The sequence below is a fragment of the Nelumbo nucifera genome, chromosome 4 (assembly GCF_055504915.1).
Source record: "Nelumbo nucifera cultivar China Antique chromosome 4, China Antique-T2T, whole genome shotgun sequence".
Classification (NCBI taxonomy): domain Eukaryota; kingdom Viridiplantae; phylum Streptophyta; class Magnoliopsida; order Proteales; family Nelumbonaceae; genus Nelumbo; species Nelumbo nucifera.
In genome coordinates this window covers 60,272,501-60,293,399 of record NC_142652.1, presented here as the reverse complement: position 1 = coordinate 60,293,399, position 20,899 = coordinate 60,272,501, and the positions used below count along the sequence as shown (strand labels likewise).

Here is a 20,899-nt window from a genome sequence, read left to right as displayed (position 1 = left end):
AGTCTGCTGCACTAAAGAGTCAATAACATCTATAGAGAAAATAGAATGTGCTTCATTAGGGTATCTCATGGCATCATAGATATTAAATTTAATGATCTCACCATCGAATTCCATGGTAAGTGTCCCCTTATGCACATTGATTTTTGTTCTGGACATCTTAAGAAAGGGTATTCCTAGCAAAATTGGGGTCGAGTTGGAAGAGTTATCTTCTTCCGTGTTGATCACATAAAAATCGGCAGGAAAGATGAAATTATTAACTTGGACTAGGACGTCCTCTAAGACTCCCTTCGGGTATGTAGTAGACCGATTAGCAAGTTGTAAGATCACGCCCATTTCTTTTAATGGTCCAAGATTCATGGTTGTATAAATAGAATGGGGCATGACATTTATTGAAGCTCCTAGGTCTAGCATAGCTTTTTCGATCTGGACATTTCCTATCTTACAGGGAATGGTAAACATACCTGGATCCATGCATTTAGGGGGTAGTCTTTTCTGGAGAATGGCTGAAACATTTTCTCCTATATGGACCTTCTCATCGCCTTTCAGCCTTCTCTTAGTAGTGCACAGCTCCTTGAGAAATTTGGCATAGTGGGGTACTTGCTTAATTGCATCAAGGAGGGGGATGTTTACCTCAACTTTGCAGAAGGTCTCGAGAATGTCTTTGTCTTGCTCCTCCTTGGATTTTGCGAATTGGCTAGGGAAAGGTGGAGCGATGACTATGGATTGGGGTGGGTTTCCGCTTGAATCCATTTGGGATGGTGTCTCCTCTCTGGTTGTATCTTTGGATGCTTCTTGATAGGGTTCATTCAGTTCCTTCCCGCTTCTCAATGTGATAGCGCTAGCATTTTGTTTCGGGTTGGTTGTGGTCTGAGAAGGTAGCCTCCCTGATGATTGGGATTCCATTCGACTCATAGCTGTCGCTAGCTGGCTGACCTAATTCTCTAGGTTTCGGATACTTGTCCTCGTCTCCTGTTGAAATTGTTGAGTATTAGTTGCAAGGGCTTTCACAATTTCATCGAGAGACATACCTGAGTTGGGAGAGGCTGAATATGGTGGAGCCGGTAGCCTAGTTTGATGCTGATGTTGGAAGCCGAAGGGCTTGGTTCCATAGTTCAGGTTGGGTCAAAGTATGCCCTTTTCCCAGTTAAATGCAATGTTATGGCCTCTGAGGGTCTCTGTGCAAATTCTGGGGAAAATTGGGAAGTTGAAGGCTAAAATGCAAATTTTGGGAAGCTGCTATGGAGTCCAGATGAGAGAGGGGGTGTTTTTGTGAAAAACTAAAAGTAGGAGGGTGCCTCCTAGCTACTAAACCTAGTTTGGCGCCCCTCCTACTTTATTAGCATGCTCCCCATGCCTTAGCAAACCCTAGGGCGCCTTTTAACCCATTCTTTTCACTATCAACAAACCCTAGCCACCCCTAATTGCTAAATCCTCACCTTCCATCCATTCTAATCTCCACCATCCATTCTAGGGCAGTCTCTTTTTAGAATTCTAACCCTAAGAGCTACCTAACTTCTAACCTTCACCATTCAGCCTTTAGCCATTAAATCTCAGCCTTACATAATATTGGGTGCTTTGTCCTTTTCTTCTCAGCCTTATGATCACCCTAGAACCATCCTAACCCTTCATTCTAAACCCTAGGGCACCCATATTTTTGCTAAAACCCATCTACCGCCCCCTCTTTCTCTCTAATTCCAATTATATCCACCATTCTCTATAAAAAGGACCCCAGGGGCCTTGGGGAAGGGGTTCGTCAATTCACCAAGGTAAGATGGAAGGCTGATCTTGAGAAGTTCAATGGTAGAGGAAGAAGAGGACACCCAGGCAAGAGGAGAGGTTCCTACTTGCAGTTCGCCAACACCACTACTGCCACCTTTGGATTTGAATCCTAACCATTTTTCTTTAGTTTTAGAATTACTTTCTATTCTTTAATTTCTAGTTTAATTTTTCCTTCCTACAAATTTATTTTTATTAGAGTTAATTTGTGTTTTATTTCTTTTCTGCAAATTTGAAATTCGGCCAGGTAAGACGGAAGGCCTAGCTCGAGAAGTTCGAGGGTCGAAGGAGAGATCCAGAGACTGCTACCTCTAATCGAATTCCTAGACATTTTCATTTCGTTCCTTTTATTTATTTGTTCCTTTTATTTATTTTTATGCACTTGTTATTCTTAGTACTATTCGGATTTGGTTTTAATGAATTCCATTTTTTAATTAATTAAATTTTTATTTCTGCAACTCCCACTTGCGTTCTCTTCTCCCAGATCTAAGTACATGATTATTTTTCCTTTGCCTCCCTGTGAATATGACCCCTTCTCACCCATTAACTACATTACTAGTTGTTTGAGAATCAGAATAAAATTATAAATGTTTAAACTGGTGTTCCGAAGTGTTTAATGACACGCTTCCGGACACACCAGTCCCTCCCCAGTAATGGCCGCAATATGATGGACAAAAGGGTAGCCCATAGGAGCACATTAGCAAGTTTGAGGATTCCCTTGGGCCTTACACTCTCGACAGGGACCTTAAAGTATGAGAGTTCTCAAAGTTGCTGACTAGCTCGGCGTACACGTGGTTTGTAAGTCTCACCCCGGGGAGTATCGACTCATGGGGAGAGTTGGCCAAGAAGTTCTTATCGAAGTGGTTCACTCTAGAGAGGAAGCAAACAATGGCCAACTTGCAGAATGTGGAACAGGGGTTAGGTGAAGACCTTTTCGCTTACGTTTTGAGATTCCAAAAGCTCATCCATTCCGTTTTTGACTAACACGCTACCGAGAAAAGCTTTATCGAGCAATGTGTTCAGGGTTCGGCCCCATATACCGGATTGGCACTGAAAACATCGAAGCAGAGACTTTTAGACAACTCTGAAAATGCACAAAGAGGATGGCACGAACAGTCAAAAGCATGACCCCGTACAACAGAGAAGAGGCATATGCAGTTGACAGAAGGCAAAGAAGCAATGGAGGAACTAGACAAGGGCCATACCAAAGAGAAAATTCCCAGGAGAGAAGAGATATACCAATACCTCCCCCCTTTCCCTGTACCAAAGAGGAAGTTATCATGATCATGAATAAACTAGTTGAAGATAGAGTTATTAACCTAGCATCGCCGCCTTTGGGAGTAGATCTAGAGAAGGACAAGCGCAGTGGCAGGTGGAGCCATTACCATCAGACACCACACCATGAATTAATGGATTGCTTCAGCCTCATGAGGATTTTTGTACAAAAAGTAAAGTTGGACTAGTTCGTAACGAAAGAACCAGCTTGCGTGGAAACTGATCCCCTACTGGTACACACTCAAGGGGGTAGCGTTAATGTAGTAAGGGCAATTGGATAGCACCAAGCCGATGCTCTGATAGAAAGACTAGAGCAGAGCAAAGAGTTGTGACAGTTCTTTGCCAAGCAAGGAGCCAACATGGCAACGCGAAAACTGGCCATTAGGGCGTTAGCAAAAGTTTTTTGATATCCACCACAACCCTACAACTATGGTCGTAGCAGCATCAAGTTCATGATGGATGACATGTTAGCAGTTGAACCCCTACATAACCGGCCTATATACATAATGGCAAAGATAGGGGGTACGACATGCGGAGATCAATGATCGATCCTGGAAGTTCCGTAAATCTCATCCCGATCCACACATTAGAACTAATGGGTATTCAGAAAGACGACGTCAAGAGCTACCATTAGAGGTAACAGATTTGAACAGAAACCCCTCAACCACTAAAGGATTCATAGAGCTACAAACTACGATCGGGCCATTCAGCATTATGCAAGAATTTCAAGTAGTTCAAGGAAAAACTTCTTATTACGCACTCCTGGGATGACCGTTGATACACAAGGGAGGTCAATAAGAATCCTGGCTACTAGGGCCCTGTTCGACAAATCTGAAATGCACCTCCAGGATGCCATCTACGACACAGAGTTAGCAGAAGACGGGAAAACCAGGATAGCCAAGGTAGAGGGGACAAAGCTGCCACAATTGCTTAAAGGTGAACCCATGGGGACATCAGAGTGATGGAAGGGAATTAGGTGCATGCAGATGACAGGGAAAGATGGGAAAGAGTACTACACCATTGTCAAAGACTATGAAAGCGAAGAACCTCCCACAATTAAGAAGGCAATTCCTGAGGTATGAATTTGATTTTCTTTTATATATAATTACCTAGTGTGATCTAATTGCAGTATGTGTCCCATTTTTTTTTTAATTTTAATTTTCGTTTTTTTCTTGATATGTTTATAAAGAAATCATTGCATTTCCTGACCTAAACGATATTTCTATGACCATGTCACCAAACGATGGATTGACCACTGAACTAAGCACAAACGTATAACACCTAAACCACATGCACATGAAAATATAAAAAAAAAAACACACCTAATAATTGGATAAGTAACAATTAAGTGGCCTCAAGAAGTGGAAGAAGACACACTAGAATACTACAATGAAGTTAGGGCACCTCAAAAAAACTTGATGGATTCCATTGATACGGTCGAAGAACCGTTAGAAGAAATCAATCTAGCAGCCGATGGGCCTGATAAAAGACCCTTGTACATATCTTCCAGATTGTCAACAAAGGATAGGGAGAGACTAATCACACTTTTGGAAGAGTTCCAGGATATGTTTGCTTGGTCGTACAACTAGATGCCAGGACTCGACTAAGAGCTAGTCTGCCACTCTCTCTTTGTATAAACCTGAAGTTTCGGCCGGTAAAACAACCGTAGAGAAACTTTAAATCAAAAGTGACATTGAAAATCTAGGAGGAAGTAGAGTAGCTTCTGAAAGTAGGATTTATCAAACCCATAATGCACCCCTAGTGGCTAGCCAACGTGGTTCCAGTAAAGAAGAAGAATGGACAGCTAAGGTTAGTATTCCTTACCCAACCTCTAACAGTTGCAAGATACCCAGATACTAATCCTTACCTTATCATAGATGTTGTGTCGACTTCAGAGACTTAAACAAAGCTTGTCCCAAAGATGGGTTCCCTCTCCCTAATATGGAAGTCCTGATAAACTCGATGGCGGAACACGAACTTTTCTCCTTCCTAAATGCGTATAGTGGGTATAACCAGATCTTCATGGACCTCAATGACGTGCCCCAAACAGCCCTCAGGACACCCATAGGAAATTTTATTACAAAGTGATGCCCTTCGGATTAAAGAATGCTGGAGCCATGTACCAAAGGGCAATGACTAGTGTTTTTCATGATATGATTCACAAGGAGATAAAATGCTATGTTGATGACACAATTGTCAAAGCCAAGAGGAAAGAAGAACATCCTAAAGTCTTGAGGAAAATCTTTACCAAGTGTAGAGAATTCAAACTAAGGTTAAACCCGTTGAAGTGTGCATTCGGTGTATAATTAGGCAAATTCTTGGGATATAGAGTAGACCAAGTTGGGATACACCCGGATGAGAACAAAGTTAAAGCCATCATAGATTTGCCACTACCAATAAATCAATCCCAGTTGAAGACTTTCCTTGGGAAAGTTTCTTATCTTAGGCGATTCATCCCCGGCCTTGCACACACGGCTTTGCCATTAATGAAGTTGGTAAAAAAGACCACTGAATTCAAATGTACCCAGGAGCATCAAAACACCTTTGACCAATTAAAACAAGTGTTGGCCAAGGCACCTATGATTACACCACCCAAGGACGGGCAGGAGTTCAGGATGTATATGGTAATAGGGGTAAAAGCCATAGGAAGTCTGTTAGCACAAGAGGATGAAAATAAACTATAAATCCCAATTTATTACACCAGCAGAACCTTTAAGGCGGTAGAAAAGAACTACTCCCACATGGAACAATAGTGTCTAGCTGATGAGAATAAAATTTGTCATATCTTTATCCCTCAATATTCAGTATTTTACACTTAATTGGTACCTAATTGGACTCATTACTCTTGTATTTTGATTCAGGGCAAGCAAGAAGGCGATAGGAAGAAAACAAGGCTAATCGGATGATTTTGCACAGTTTCGGCACCGATCAGTGATCTGGGCATAACTCTCAATTCCGCACTCCGATTTGGACAATTCAAGAAGTACTGGAAACATATGGAAAAGGCCCACAATTTTTATATTTTGGGTTTTGGCAGAATCGGTTCGCATCGAAGACGAATTCGGGCCCAAATTTGGAGCAATTTCGCAGCAAGGCCCATTTCACAAGCTAAAGCCCATTTCGCAGAAAAGTCTTGAAGCAAGCCCGAATTGTTAAAGAAGCCCAGTTTGAATTCAAGATCCAAGAGTCCCATTAAAATAGAAGTTGAATGTAATCTCAATAAAAGAGTTTTATCAGATTTAAATTCTCAAATTGTAATCCTAGAAAGATAAGAGATAAGAGTTAGGTAGGATAAGTTCAATTTAGACTAGGACTTTCTAGTTTGAGGATAATCTCCTTAAGGGAGTTGGAGAGCAGCCCTCTCCCCAAATCTATATAAAGGGGGGGCAGACCAGCACCCAAGGCATCAATTCCTCCAAGAGAGCTTTAGTCTTCAGAAAGAGAAATCAGCAACCAAGGAGGAAGAAGCAAGAGTTCCCCCCCCCCTTTCTCATCTGGAAGCTATGATTTCATCATGAAGTGTCTGTTTATTTCTGGTTAAAGGGTTAGGGAAGCCTTGATTCTGTAAACATTGTGAGATCTAATTGATTTTTTTATTTCAGGTCATTGTTTATGGGTATTCATATGTTTTCTGTGAATTAACTGTGAGGATTATTTTTGTTGATTAAGCAAGAAGGGCCCCTTGTTCATTCAATGAAAATAATCTATGGCCGATTGAACCTCGAGTTTCGTATATGATTAGTAGGTTCAATCATGGTGGCAACTAACATAAATTGATTGCAAAAAAGTTTTGAATCTATGTTAGGAAAATGTATGATCTGGTTTAAACGGTTCGAGCTTGTGAGATCGCTGACAAGAATTGGGTCTCTCCCCTCTTAATGCTATTAATAGGTTAAATCCTAAGAGCTTGTTTTGGTTATCAAATAATAAGAGTAGAGGCTGTCTGTTAGAGCTTGTTAATAGCTATAACCAATTTGTTCATAAACATATGAATCTATCTTTGCATCAAGGATCAATGCTACGAATCAAAGTTGAACTTGTCCCTTCAACCGGATGTTTTCTCCTATCGATTTGATCTTTTGTTTTCTATTATTTTCTATTATTTACTTGTTTTCCTTAGATTTACAAACCCCCTTAATCCATCTACATGGAAATAAATCCACCCAATCCCTATGGAGAATGACCTTGCTCATCACTATCTGCAAATTATTAACCCAGAGTAAGACTATTTATCTTTGGTTGGGTTCAACACCCACCAAATTTTGGCACCGTTGCTGGGGATTGGCGTCCTAAGTAGATCTATTTCCTTTTTCTTGGTTTATGCCTCATTTTTCTCGTGTAGGAGAGCTCCAATACGATCCCGAGATCGAAAACATTGCGGCTAACTCTCAACAGTTCGGCTATAGGCTCAACCCTCCAGCAAACCATGCTAATGAGGTAAACATCTCTTCCCTAGAACAACCAATTGCAAGTCTGACCTCTCTTGTCCGTCAAATGGTTGTAGGTAACATGCAAACGGTGGAGGCTTACGGGATTTGTTCAACTACGGGACATCCAACTGACATGTGCCCTACACTTCAAGATGAACCCTATGAACAAGCCAATGCTGTTGGAGGCTTCCCACAGAAGAGATACGATCCCTACTCAAATACCTACAATGCAGGATGGAGGGATCATCCTAACCTTAGCTACGGAGCCAAGCCCTTCGACTTCCACCAACAATATCAGTCTAGACCACCAGCTCCAAAATATTCATCGTCTAACCCAGGTATTTCTCTAGATGAAATTGTTAAAGCGCTTGCAAATAGCACTCAACAATTTCAATAGGAGACAAGGACAAGCATCCGAAACTTGGTGAATCAGGTCAGCCAATTGGCAACTGCTATGAGTCAAATGGAATCTCAAGTATCAAGAAGGCTATCCTCCCAGACCATGGTCGACCCTAAGCAGAATGCTAGTGCAATCACTTTAAGAAGTAGAAGGGAGCTGAATAGGCCTAGCAAGAAAGTACCTAAGAATACAATTGAAGAAGAAATAGAAAAGGAAGCACACTCCACCCCAAACTCAAGATGCAAGCAGTGAACAACCCCAAGCCATAGTGACAACTCCACCCTTTCCTAGCCGCTTTACAAAATCCAAGAAGGAGGAGCAAGAGAAGGAGGAAGTTTTTGAACTTGGTGGGAAGGAGGGATTTGGAATTTCCATTACTAAGCATCCTGAGAAAGAGGAGTCAACCTTGAGTGCTAAATTGCAGGAAACCATTGCAGCATTGAATGGTTCTCCAGAGCTACAACAGTCAGGTAATGCTCCTTATATTATATTGCCGATTTCTGACAGGAAACTTTTACCCTCTATTTTGCAAGCTCCTATTCCAAATTTGAACCCACCCATGATGGATGAAAGGGGAAGACACTGGAAGTTGCAACTACAAAAATTAGAGGGTCTAGTTTATGATGATTAAAAATAGGGAAGTTTGTTTTTTTTCTTTTTCTTCTTGTTTTTGCATCTATAGTTTAGTTATTTCCCCCTTTTCTTTACATTTCAACAATGCATAGATTAAGTGTGGGGGGGGGGGGGGGGGGGGGGGGGGGGGGGGGGGGGGGAGTATAGGATCTGATAAGTAGTATTTATTTCAGTTCAAAAAAAAAAAAACTCAACTCTTTTGAACTCAATTGAAACAATATTTTGGAAAATTCTTGTAAACCTAGTAATGGAGTACAATTAAGAAGTACACAACCTATCTAAGGCCATTCCCTTTGAAGCTAGTCCTAAATTCAGGTTTAAGTAAATGGGGCAAACATTGCTACAATTGGTAGGATGGAGCATAAAATGCACCTACCGGTTAAGTAATCTGATTGTAGGATGGAGCATAAAATGCACCTACCAGCTAAGTCATCTGATAGTAGGACAAAGCATAAAATGCACCTATTAGCTAGCAATTCAAACAGTAGGGTGGAGCATAAAATGCACCTACTAACCAAGTAATCCAAGAGTGAGATGGAGCATAAAATGCACTCACTTCTTCAGAAGAAAGACAAAGAAAACAAAAAGAGAGAGAAGGGAAAGATGTTTTCCCTAGTTTACTACCTGGTTTGTAGTAGCAAAAATTGGATTGACTGATGGATGAGTCGTGTATGACTTGGTTGTGCTGATTTAAAGGTTCACAATAATTAACCTAGAGTATTTGTGGAGAAAGATGAAGGAGAGTTGAGTTTAAAAATTGGTAGGATAGCTAGTTTGTTCTTGTTCTATTTTTACTTGAATTTTGACTTGCCCGAGGACGGGCAAGGTTTAAGTGTGGGGGGATTTGATGAGAATAAAATTTGTCATATCTTTGTCCCTCAATATTCAGTATTTTACACTTAATTGGTACCTAATTGGACTCATTACTCTTGTATTTCGATTTAGGGCAAGCAAGAAGGCGATAGGAAGAAAACAAGGCTAATCGGATGATTTTGCATAGTTTCGGCACCGATTAGTGATCTGGGCATAACTCTCAATTCCGGACTCCAATTTGGACAATGCAAGAAGCACTGGAAAGAAAAGGAAAAGGCCCACAATGTTTATATTTTGGGTTTTGGCAGAATCGATCCGCATCGAAGACGAATTCAGGCCCAATGTCGGAGCAATTTCGTAGCAAGGCTCATTTCACAAGCTAAAGCCCATTTCGTAGAAAAGTCTTGAAGCAAGCCCGAATTGTTAAAGAAGCCCAGTTCAAATTCAAGATCCAAGAGTCCCATTAAAATAGAAGTTGAATGTAATCTCAATAAAAGAGTTTTATCAGATTTAAATTCTCAAATTGTAATCCTAGAAAGATAAGAGATAAGAGTTAGGTAGGATAAGTTCAATTTAGACTAGGACTTTCCAGTATGAGGATAATCTCCTTAAGGGAGTTGGAGAGCAGCCCTCTCCCCAAATCTATATAAAGGGGGGGCGGACCATTACCCAATGCATCAATTCCTCCAAGAGAGCTTCAGTCTTCAGCAAGAGAAATTAGCAACCAAGGAGGAAGAAGCAAGAGTTCGCCCCCCCCCCCCCCCCTTTCTCATCTGGAAGCTGCGATTTCATCATGAAGTGTCTATAAGTTTTTATTTCTGGTTGAAGGGTTAGGGAAGCCTTGATTCTATAAACATTGTGAGATCTAATTGATTTTTTTTATTTTAGTTCATTGTTTATGGGTATTCATATGTTTTCTGCGAATTAACTGTGAGGATTATTTTTGTTGATTAAGCAAGAAGGGCCCCTTGCTCATTCAATGAAAATAATCTATGGCCGATTGAACCTCCAATTTCGTATATGATTGGTAGGTTTGATCATGGTGGCAACTAACATAAATTGATTGCAAAAAAGTTTTCGATCTATGTTAGGAAAATGTATGATCTGGTTTAAACGATCCGAGCTTGTGAGATCGCTGACCAGAATTGGGTCTCTCCCCTCTTAATGCTGCTATTAATCGGTTAAATCCTAAGAGCTTGTTTAGGATTTTCTATTAATAAGGGAAGCAATCAAAGAGCTTGTTTTGGTTGTGGAATAATAAGAGTAGAGGCTGGCTGTTAGAACTTGTTAATAGCTATAACCAATTTGTTCATAAACATATAAATCTATCTTTGCATCAATGATCAATGCTACGAATCAAAGTTGAACTTGTCCCTTCAACCGGAAGTTTTCTCCCATCGATTTGAACTTTTGTTTTCTGTTATTTTCTGCTATTTACTTGTTTTCCGTAGATTTACAAACCCCCTTAATCCATCTACTTGGAAATAAATCCACCCAGTCCCTGTGGAAAACGACATTGCTCATCACTATCTGCAAATTATTAACCCAGAGCAAGACTATTTATCTTTGGTTGGGTTCGACACCCACCACTAGCCTCGGTCTTTGCCACACAAAAGTTTAGGCATTATATCTTGGGGAAAAAAGTGCAGCTTATCACATGATGCGACCCAATCATGTTTTTCATGGATAGACCTCCCCTGTTCAGTAGGCTCGTCAAATGGATGATGCAACTCAATGAGTACGACATAGAATATACACAACCCAAATCCGTTAAGTGCCAGGCCACTACTGACCTGCTAGCCATCTTTCCATCTGCCTTTAATTTCCCAATATCAAAAGAAATCCCCGGAGACATGCCCATGATCGCTTTGGTGGAAAGTAGTGAGTGGATCTTGACCTTCGACGGTAGTAGCACAAGTACCTCGGCCGACGCCGGGATAACCCTGACTTCCCTAGATGGATAAACCACAGCCTATTCGTTTAAGCTCCAATTCCCCTGCTCCCATAACATAGCAAAATATGAAGCACTAGCGATTGATTTAATTGTCTTTTGATGATTTTCTTCCTAACAGCACTAAAAGAGAGCGGGGAGCTAGATCACACAAGCAGCACCGACTAGCATCAAAAATCAAATTACCGAAAGACAAGGGGGCTAAATCTTAGATCATCATTAATTACCAAGCACAAACACAAGGAGAACGCAATTCACACAAAATCCCAAAACAAGTAGAAATACTAGACCCAATGCTAGCGCAAAAACGGAAGGACAAAAGGACAATGTGCTTATCGACAAGTTCTCACTATCGATAAGCAAGGGGCTAATGTAGACAAGTATAGCTCATGCAGACTTCCTAATAATACTCTAACATCAGAGTAATACCACAAAATCGCTCATAAGTCACCTATAATTACCCCAAGCTCCAATGGACCCGTAGCGCATTAGATGATACCACGATAAACCCATGACACATAATTTGGCTCCGGGAAGCGGGTCCAAGGAGGACAATGGGCCCAGCCCATGGCGAGGCCCGTATGTGCCGAAACACATAAAAGCCCATTATGACAAAGCACTTTATAGATCACCACAAGGCATTAACAAATACTAACCTTTGGATGATGACATCATCGTTTCCACATAAGATTAGTTGTGGGCACAGGAGGGTAGTAGCAACGTGAATAGTGAGGGATCTCGAGGATAAGGAAAGCTGATCCTCAAGAATATCTTCATGAGACACGTGTTAACACCTAGTAGTGTACCCAATAATTGCCAGCAAACAATATATTCCCTTCCCCAATACGGAACGAAAATCCTGGTCTCCTACCTTTTAGAATCTCGGGATCTTCTTCATAAATAGAGGGTCCTCCCCACGTCAAGGGGCATCAAAATCCTCAATATCCTAGCTACTGATACCCTAGAATTAAGGGATGAGAGATCTATCATATGGTTGGATGAACCCTGTAGGAAGGTTGGGCGAAATTTCAAAAAAAAATCTCTCTCTCCCATCTGGGAATCACATTCCTATTTTAGAAAACTGCATTTTCAATGATCAATCTTGAACCAAAACTGGACCAAATCTGAAACCAAAAGTGAGGAGAGGGATGTACCCGATAAGAAATAGCAGTAACTCCCAATGAAGGTGTTCACGCCCAAGGAGAAGACCAAAACCCGCTTCCACCAAAGATGACAGAGTGTGACATGAAGCAGGATCAACAGGATGGCTCTTCAGCAAGAACCAGGATTCTTTAGCAAGAATCGAACAAGGGCTGGTGAGCATGACTTCAGATTGTTTCTTCAACCAAGAAATAATATCAATAACCTTTCTTGATCAATTCCACAAGAGGAGATCGAACTGGGTAGGGATGGCAAGAATGGGAGAGAATTCTGCAGATTGTTGTGTGTCTTAGAACTGAGGGATTATCCCCTATTTAAAGTCTTCTTTGGATCAACCTCCTAATCAAATTAGGAGAGAGTTTCTTGATCTAAATCTGATATGTGGATCTGAACTCTTAAATGAATAAGACTTATCTTATCCTTTCAGCTAATCATAATCAGATTATAAATCAGATTTTGCCTCCTATTTATAGTCCTCTTTCGATCAACCTCCTAATCTAATTAAGAGAGAGTTTCTTGATCCAAATCGGATATTTGGATCTGGACTCCTAAATGGATAAGACTTATCTTATCTTTTTAACTAATCCTAATCAGATTATAAATAAGATTTGGCCTCCTATTTATAGTCTTCTTTGGATCAGCCTCCTAATCTAATTAGGAAATAGTTTCTTGATCCAAATCTGATATTTGGATCTGTACTCTTAAATGGATAAGACATATCTTATCCTTTCAGCTAATCCTAATCAGATTATAAATCAAATCATGCCTCATATTAATTAACAATTTAAGCCTAGTTCGAATTGGGCCTTAGGCCCATTAAGCTTATGTGCTCACTTACCCCTTAACCTGCTGCCCAGTTGGTTTTCTTTATATGAAGTGGAACCCAAACATTGATCTACACATTAGCGACATGGGTTCAACCCAGCCTTTGTTACAAGGCATGGCCGAATTCACTGTAGGAAACAGTGAACCCCTGAGTCCATCACCATGGGCTCTTAATGGGCCCAACATTTACACTAAATGGTCCTTGGGTCCAGCCACCTTATGAAAACCATTAAGCTATTCAACTGAAGTGGAATTCAGTCATGGGTTGGCGAAATCCTAATGGTAGGAGCAGCCTCTCTCGAACACCACCCACTCTATCTATGGTTGACAATTCCTATATCTCTATCAAGAATTTAATCACCATAGATGCATTAAGAACAACGAATTCGAAGGTCATCAATTCAGGTATGAATGAATGCCAAAGGAACCATGCATATCATCTCTAAGATGCATTAGATTCGTTTTCTTGATCAGTTGATCTGATTACCTAAACTCTTTCTCAAGCAATTCAAGCAATCCAAGAAATAAGAACAATTCGGCCAAGATTATTCTATTAATTGAAAACCCTAATCAAGAAATCCCAAGAATGAATCCAATCAATCGAATAGCATAAAGGAATTAATTACAGACTTGAATTAACATCCAACATGGTTCGAAAAATAGCAAGAAAGAAAGATTCAATAACAAAAGTCCATTAAACCCTAACTGAATCTAGGTTTCCAAATGTGCAGAACCAAAGAAGAAGACAACCTATGATCCTTGCATCAATCTTCGATCTCCTTGATGTGATTCTTCTTCAATTCGCATTCAGCAGCCTCCTTCCTTCTCTAGCACTTCTCTTCTTCAATTTTTCTTTCAGGGGTTTGAACCCTAATTCCTCCTTTTTCTTTTCCTTTTATACTCTTCTCTTCAGCCTTCTCTCTTCTAAAAGTTAGCCACTTTTTGGAGCCTCCCCTAGGGCTGCGATTTGAGCTGCAGTTGGGCCTTCCTCTTTGGTGGGTCGAAGTGCTTCCCTTATGGAGTTTTTCGGCCAGGCCTTTCTACTAGGTGTCTCCCATAGGGTTTTGGTTGGGCTTTGCTTCTTTATGGGCCGAAGTGCTGCACTTTTCGCCCTATCAACATGTCTTTATGGTATCTTCACCCTAAGTTATCCCAAACTCTTGATTTCCTGAAATCATTCTCAATTAGGGTGAAAATCATTGAAAATTCATCATCAAAACCATGTATACAGTAGTAAAAATGATGTGTAGCATATGCACACATCAATTATCCCATCAGGTATTACCCTCAATGGTCTTACACTTAACCTCTCAGCCCATAATGATCAAACACTGCCCGATAAGAGAGGACCTCTCCCTCGGCTGCAAAGAACAGTGTTGCACTCTCTACTCACAAGGATCCCGGGAATTAAAACCTTTTGCAAAACATTTTGAAACCATAATATATATATGTATATCTATATAAATATATTTTGCAAAACAAATCTCAACGTTTGAAATCAATTGCCGGTAGTTTAGGTTTCCGTCAGAGTGCATTTCCCTATCATTCACTTTGTCCGACAAAGGGGCTGGTCCTGTCACTATGATCACCCACTCAGGTGAATTCTCGGACTATCCCAATATACCCAGGTTTTGACCCCTCTTAGGATCTCACTGATTGGCATATCAAAGACAGCCTAATCCGACACCTAGTGCAGTACCATAATCGAGTTTAGGGGTCAGGTGCAACATTCCAATTTTGGCCATCTATCTCCAAGGTCCCAGGCAATACTGGAATTTGGTCCGGTTTAGGGTTTCAAGAAGAACCCACACTGCATTTACCTCAAGTCTCACCCTAGCAGCTGAGACAAGCCACCCCAACCAACTTGGCGGTACATCAGTGTCAGCCTTGGCAGGATAAATCTCCCCAGATCTATCCAATAGCTGTAAAGATTCTAAACTAACACGAGTCTCATAAGTGTCCAGTTTAAGGGTATTACACAAAAGCATACCATAATGACATGAATCAATTATGTACTTTATTCATTTACAATAAATGTCAAAAGAATCTGATTGGAGCTAAGGGCATAACTGTCTAAAAGCTCCCACTTGCACTTAGGTCCAATCGGGTACAAGCTGGAGTCCTAGACTTTCCACGTGTTTCTCAAACACTTTCTGTGTTAGTGGCTTAATCAATAGGTCTGCCACATTCTCCGTTGATGCTACCTTTTAACATCAATCTCTCGTAGATCCAGTGTTGTCACACAACAGTGGTATGGGTGATGTGCTGAATTCCAAATTCTAAAATGAACACCTTCATTCATTAGGCAGCCTCATTTACGGCAAAGTGTTCGGCTTGGGTTGTGGATTGTTATTCTTACTGCTCAGGACCCCATCGTGAAGATATAACCAGATGTAGACATTCTACCATCTGTATCTAACTAGCAGTCGATATCAGTATACCCTGCAATCTGTAGTAAACTACCATCGAATACTAGACAAAACTCCTTTTGTCCTTCGAAGGCATTTTAGTATGTTTTCACAGCAGTCCAATGTTCCTATTCTGGGTTAGATTGGTATCTACTTACCACACTCATTACCTGAGCAATATCAGGATGAGTGCACAGCATGGCATACATGATGCTCCCTATGGCTGAGGCATAGGGAATCTCCTTCTTGCCTTCAATCTCCTCGGGAGTCTTGGAAGACATACCCTTGGAGAGAGTGACTCCATGCCTGAAAGGAACATTTCCTTTCTTGTTGTTCTCCATACTATATCTCTTGACAATTTTGTCAATGTAAGTAGACTAGGATAATCCTATTATCCTCTTCGATCTATCTCTATAGAGTCGAAGTCCCAAGATATAGGTGGTTTCTCCAAGATCTTTCATGGAGAATTGCTATGAAAGCCACACTTTCACTGTAATTAACATTCCTACATCATTCCCAATGAGTAGATTGCCATCTACATACAGAACCAAGAATGTAACCTTATCCCCACTGGTCTTCCTATAAACACAAGGTTCATCCGGATTTTGCTCAAAGTCAAATTGTTTGATAGTAGAGTCAAAGGATGTTCCAACTCCTAAGAGCCTGATTCAGTTCATATATGGATCGATTAAGTTTGCATTACCATGTGTTCCTGACCTGCAGCAATGAATCCTTGCGATTGTTGCACATAGATATCTATCTTCATTAAGATCTCCATTCAGGAACATAGTTTTGACATCCATTTGCCAAATATTGTAGTTATGGTATGCTGCTACAGCTAGCAAGATCCTAATAGACTTCAGCATAGCCACCGGCGAAAAGGTCTCCTCATAGTCGATTCCCTCTTTTTGAGTGTACCCTTTCGCCACAAGCTGAGCTTTATAGGTATCAATGTTATCATCTGGGCCCTTCTTCCTCTTGTAAATCCACTTGCAGCAATTGCTTTCACCCCAGAGGGTGGGTCCATAAGAGTCCATCTCGGCTTTCATGGCATCTACCCACTTGAGGGAATCTATGTCCAACATAGCTTCCACATAAGTCGTGGAATCCTCCACACTTTTCGTGGCTTCCACCAAGTAACTTTCTTGGTCATAGCCATAACGAACTGAAGGCCTGGATACCCGGGTAGACCTTCTAGGTTGAGTATCTGGAGCTTGTGGGACATTTTCCACTACTCCTGGGCTCTCCTTATCAAGAACAACTTCTTGCTGAAGATTCTCTAGGATGTAATCTTCTTCTAAGAAATAGGCATTTCAACTGCAAAACACATTTTGTTCTTTCGAATCATAGAATAGGTAACCTATAGAGCCTTTAGGGTAACCTACAAATAGGCAATGGCTGGTCTTAGATTCCAATTTGTCAACACTAGTTCTTTTAACATGTGTCGGACAACCCCAAATCTTCAAGTGCCTTACACATGGTTTCTTACCGGTCTAAAGCTCATAGGGAGTTTTCAGAACAGATTTGGTTGGAACTCGGTTCATCACGTAAATCGCAGTCTCCAATGCGTATCCCCAAAAGGATGTATGTAATTCTGAGTGGACGAGAAGTGACCGGACCATATCCAATAGGGTCTAGTTCCTACTCTCCGACACACCGTTTAACTGTGGTGTAGCGGGAGGGGCTAATTGCAATGCTATCCCATTGTCCTTTAAGTAGTCCTTGAATTCGTTAGAGAGATAATCACCATCTTGATCTGATCGAAGGGCTTTAATTTCTCTCCCTAACTATTTTCTCGACTTCTTGTCTGAACTCCTTGAACTTTTCAAAGGATTCAGACTTATGTCTCATTAGGTACGCGTAACCATACCGAGAATCATCGGTAAAGGTTATAAAATAACCGTGCTGATTACGTGTCCTAACATTCAAGGGACCACATACATCAGTATGTATAAGGTCAAGCGTGCATGTAGATCTTTCAGGCTTACCGTTAAATGGCCACTTCGTCATCTTACCATAAAGGCAAGGTTCACAGGTTGGAAGATCTTCTACGATTAGAAAATCCAAAGGACCATCTTTTACCAACCTTGTGATGCGATCTACGTTAATGTGGCCAAGTCAGTAATGCCACAGGCACGTGGGACTAACTGTATCACGGTTTCTTTTCTTGGGGATAATTTCCGACGTAGTTTCGGTAATGTTGGTTTCCAGAGAGGGATGGAGAACATAGAGACCATTCTCAAGTTCCTCATATGCTAGGAGTTTGTTATTTCGTTTAGTAGTAATCACATTATTAAACAAAATAGAATAACCATCCACACATAATTTTGATATAGAAATCAAATTTCTTCTAAAATTAGGTACAAAAAGACAATTTTTCAGTACAATAATTCCTTCTCTGAAAACTAATCCTATAGTGCCTATGGTCGTAGCTGCAACAGTTGCAAAAGTCCCCAAGTAAAGTGTCACTTCTCCATCACTCAATCTTCTGCTTATCTTGAACCCCTGTAGTGAGTTACACACATGAGTCGAAGCCCCGGAGTCAATACACCAGGAAGTAGAAGTTACTAACAAATTGGTCTTTATGATGAAAGAATCGAACACACCTTGTTTCTTAGTCTCTAGGTATTGAGGACAATTCCTCTTCCAATGGTCGGTCTGCTTGCATAAATGACAAGCATTCGATGCCTTATCTTTTTTCTGATTTTTAGTTTTGCTACCCTTCTTCTAAGCCTTTCTTTTAGCCTTCCGCTTTTTCTTGCCCAATTAGCCACCTTCAACAAGCATGACTATCGGCTTATCCTTCTTAATCAGTTCTTCAGCCCTCTACAACATATTGTTGAGTTCCTGAAGGCTAACGTTTAGCTTATTCATGTTGTAGTTCATGATAAACTAATTGAAGGACGGAGGCAAGGAATTGAGGACAACATCAATTTTGGTGTTATGATCTAGCCCTAACCCAAGAGCCTCTAGTTCATTGATATAACCCATCATCTTTAGACAATGGTCATGAACCTATTGGCTCTCGATCATGTGTGCGGTCATAAACAATTTTAAGACCCTTTGTCAAGTAGAACGGTTCTGCTCTTCATACATAGTCTTTAGACTATCCAATATATCCTTGGACACTTTGATCTTATCGAATTGTCGTAGTATCGGATTGCCTAAAGATGCTATAAATATAACACCGGGCAAGAGAATTTTTCTCTTCCCATTCTTGATACTCTCTTCTTTCGGCCTCAGAAGCCCTGTCACCTGGACAATCCGGAGCATGGTTCTTAGCAATTTTGTCCAATTTCTCGGACGTCAGAACCAGCATAAGGTTTTAGAACCAATCAGCATAATTAGGGTCCTTGAGTTTGTTATCATCCAACAATTTGGTGAAGTTTCCATTTGCCATTTCTGGTAAAGGCAAAGCAGATTTATAAGTCTACCACCTTATTGATTCATGTCATCACATAGAAAGAGCTTTTAATCTATGTTCCATTTCCATTTTGGGCATCTTTGAGATTCCCTCCAATCTCAGTGACGGAGACAATTGTGTCTTTGGAAATGTAGGAAACCACATGGGGTGCATGGAGCCAACTGTTTCAGTTACGAAACCCCACGACCTTCTGTGAAGGTTCTCATCCACTCATCTTATGAGCTTTCCCTTTGGCCTCTGTCAGACAAGGTTCATAGCCATTTTAGGTTAAACCTTTCTGTCCAGTAAGTGCTCACCCATCATGTTCGTGAACACCAAGGTACCGTGAGAGAGTCTTCCATTTTAGGATAGGCCCCTTCTACATCGGTCTATGACACCCCTATCATCTCATGAAGCAATCTAGCCAACTGCAATAGCAAATGGATAACCCAATTTTATGGTGCATCTCCACCCACCAATACAGCCAACCTTCATACTAATGATGGAAGGCCTTTAGAGAATTCATCATATGAAATTCCCTATCACATGCACTTATATTTAATGGAGGGAATGAAAACCCCTAGATCTGATTTAGGTCAAACCAAAGTGCCTCCCACTGACTTTCATAAAGTCAGATTCAAAGTGGACCCGAAACGGCTAGGGTCCCGTGGTGTTTCTCTTGGGGAGAAACTGAAGTGGGCCCCACTGAGAAAGGGAGATCATCCAAGGATCTTAAGGGCACCATGGAAATGATGTGCATTCAACCATGGTGTTCAAAAGAGCCACTACCGAATTAGCATGGGGCAAGCACTTATGGCCCATGTACACAGCACATCAAATCACATACATCACATGCATGAAATCCATAATTGATCCAATCAATTAAATAATTGTCAAACCCGTAATTAAAATTTAAAAAACCTTTTCAGCCCATTTAAAGCCCATAATATTATCAAATAATATTATCTAGGTATATGGGCTGAACTGCAAAGAGTAGTTCGGCCCATATAGCATTTATGCTGAATTGGGCTAAAGTAGTTTTAACAAATCAAAACTGGGTTTTACAGATGTGGGTCGAATTTTATCTTGCAATTAACCATCAACCGCTCGGCCCATGAAAGAAATTTTAGGGCTGAGAACAACCCCATCGAACCACAGATTCGGTCCAACCAGTTTGGTCCAATCTGGTTTGAATGGGTCTAGGGTTTGATGTTTAATTCAAGATCCAATTCAAGAAACATGATCTGAAAATAAAGAAACTGATACATGACAATCAAGAATCAGTAAACAATAACAAGAGGGCTGTTTGTAAGGCTGCAACCCTGCAAAACAAAAGTTAGTCCGCAGTTTGCAGTTTCTAAAATTGCAAATGGAAGATTGTCGAAACCAAGTTTGCAAAATTTTCTCCTTCGCACTTCCAGCTTTGTCTTCAATGAAATAAAATAGAAAACCTAATTTTTCTATTAATATTACATCAGAATCGAATTCCTATACATTCCTCTCAAATTAAAAAAACAATTAACTACAAACCAAGAATGAAAAGAAAAAAAAATGTAGATGCGCAGATTTCTTGCACCGCATAAAGATTTCGATCTCTTCCATACGAACAACCCAAAATTCAAGAAATATAAATAGAACAATTCTAAATATATAACAGAATAATAAAGATTTATTTTCAAATCATTCGCCCAAAACTGGGAACCGATTTCCTAGAAAAATCGCTAACTACACAAATCGGGTAGAATCCCTTCCGCCCATTTGCTTAGATCTAGATCTGGTCTAATTCGGTTCAAGACTTGAACCATATCTCTGGTACCACTGAAG

The 20,899-nt window shown here is 40.6% G+C and overlaps 1 protein-coding gene across 1 annotated transcript in view; it reads left to right on the top strand.

Moving 5' to 3' along the window:
• Positions 1 to 3,818: 3,818 nt before the first annotated feature.
• LOC148800576 (uncharacterized) overlaps positions 3,819 to 20,899 on the top strand; it is an 18,755-nt gene continuing 1,674 nt past the window's right edge. Inside the window, exons 1-3 of the mRNA XM_088903789.1 lie at positions 3,819 to 3,987; positions 7,394 to 7,819; positions 8,121 to 8,351. Of these exons, the coding sequence (XP_088759915.1) occupies positions 3,819 to 3,987; positions 7,394 to 7,819; positions 8,121 to 8,351 (826 nt within the window). The remainder of the gene's footprint in view (positions 3,988 to 7,393; positions 7,820 to 8,120; positions 8,352 to 20,899) is intronic.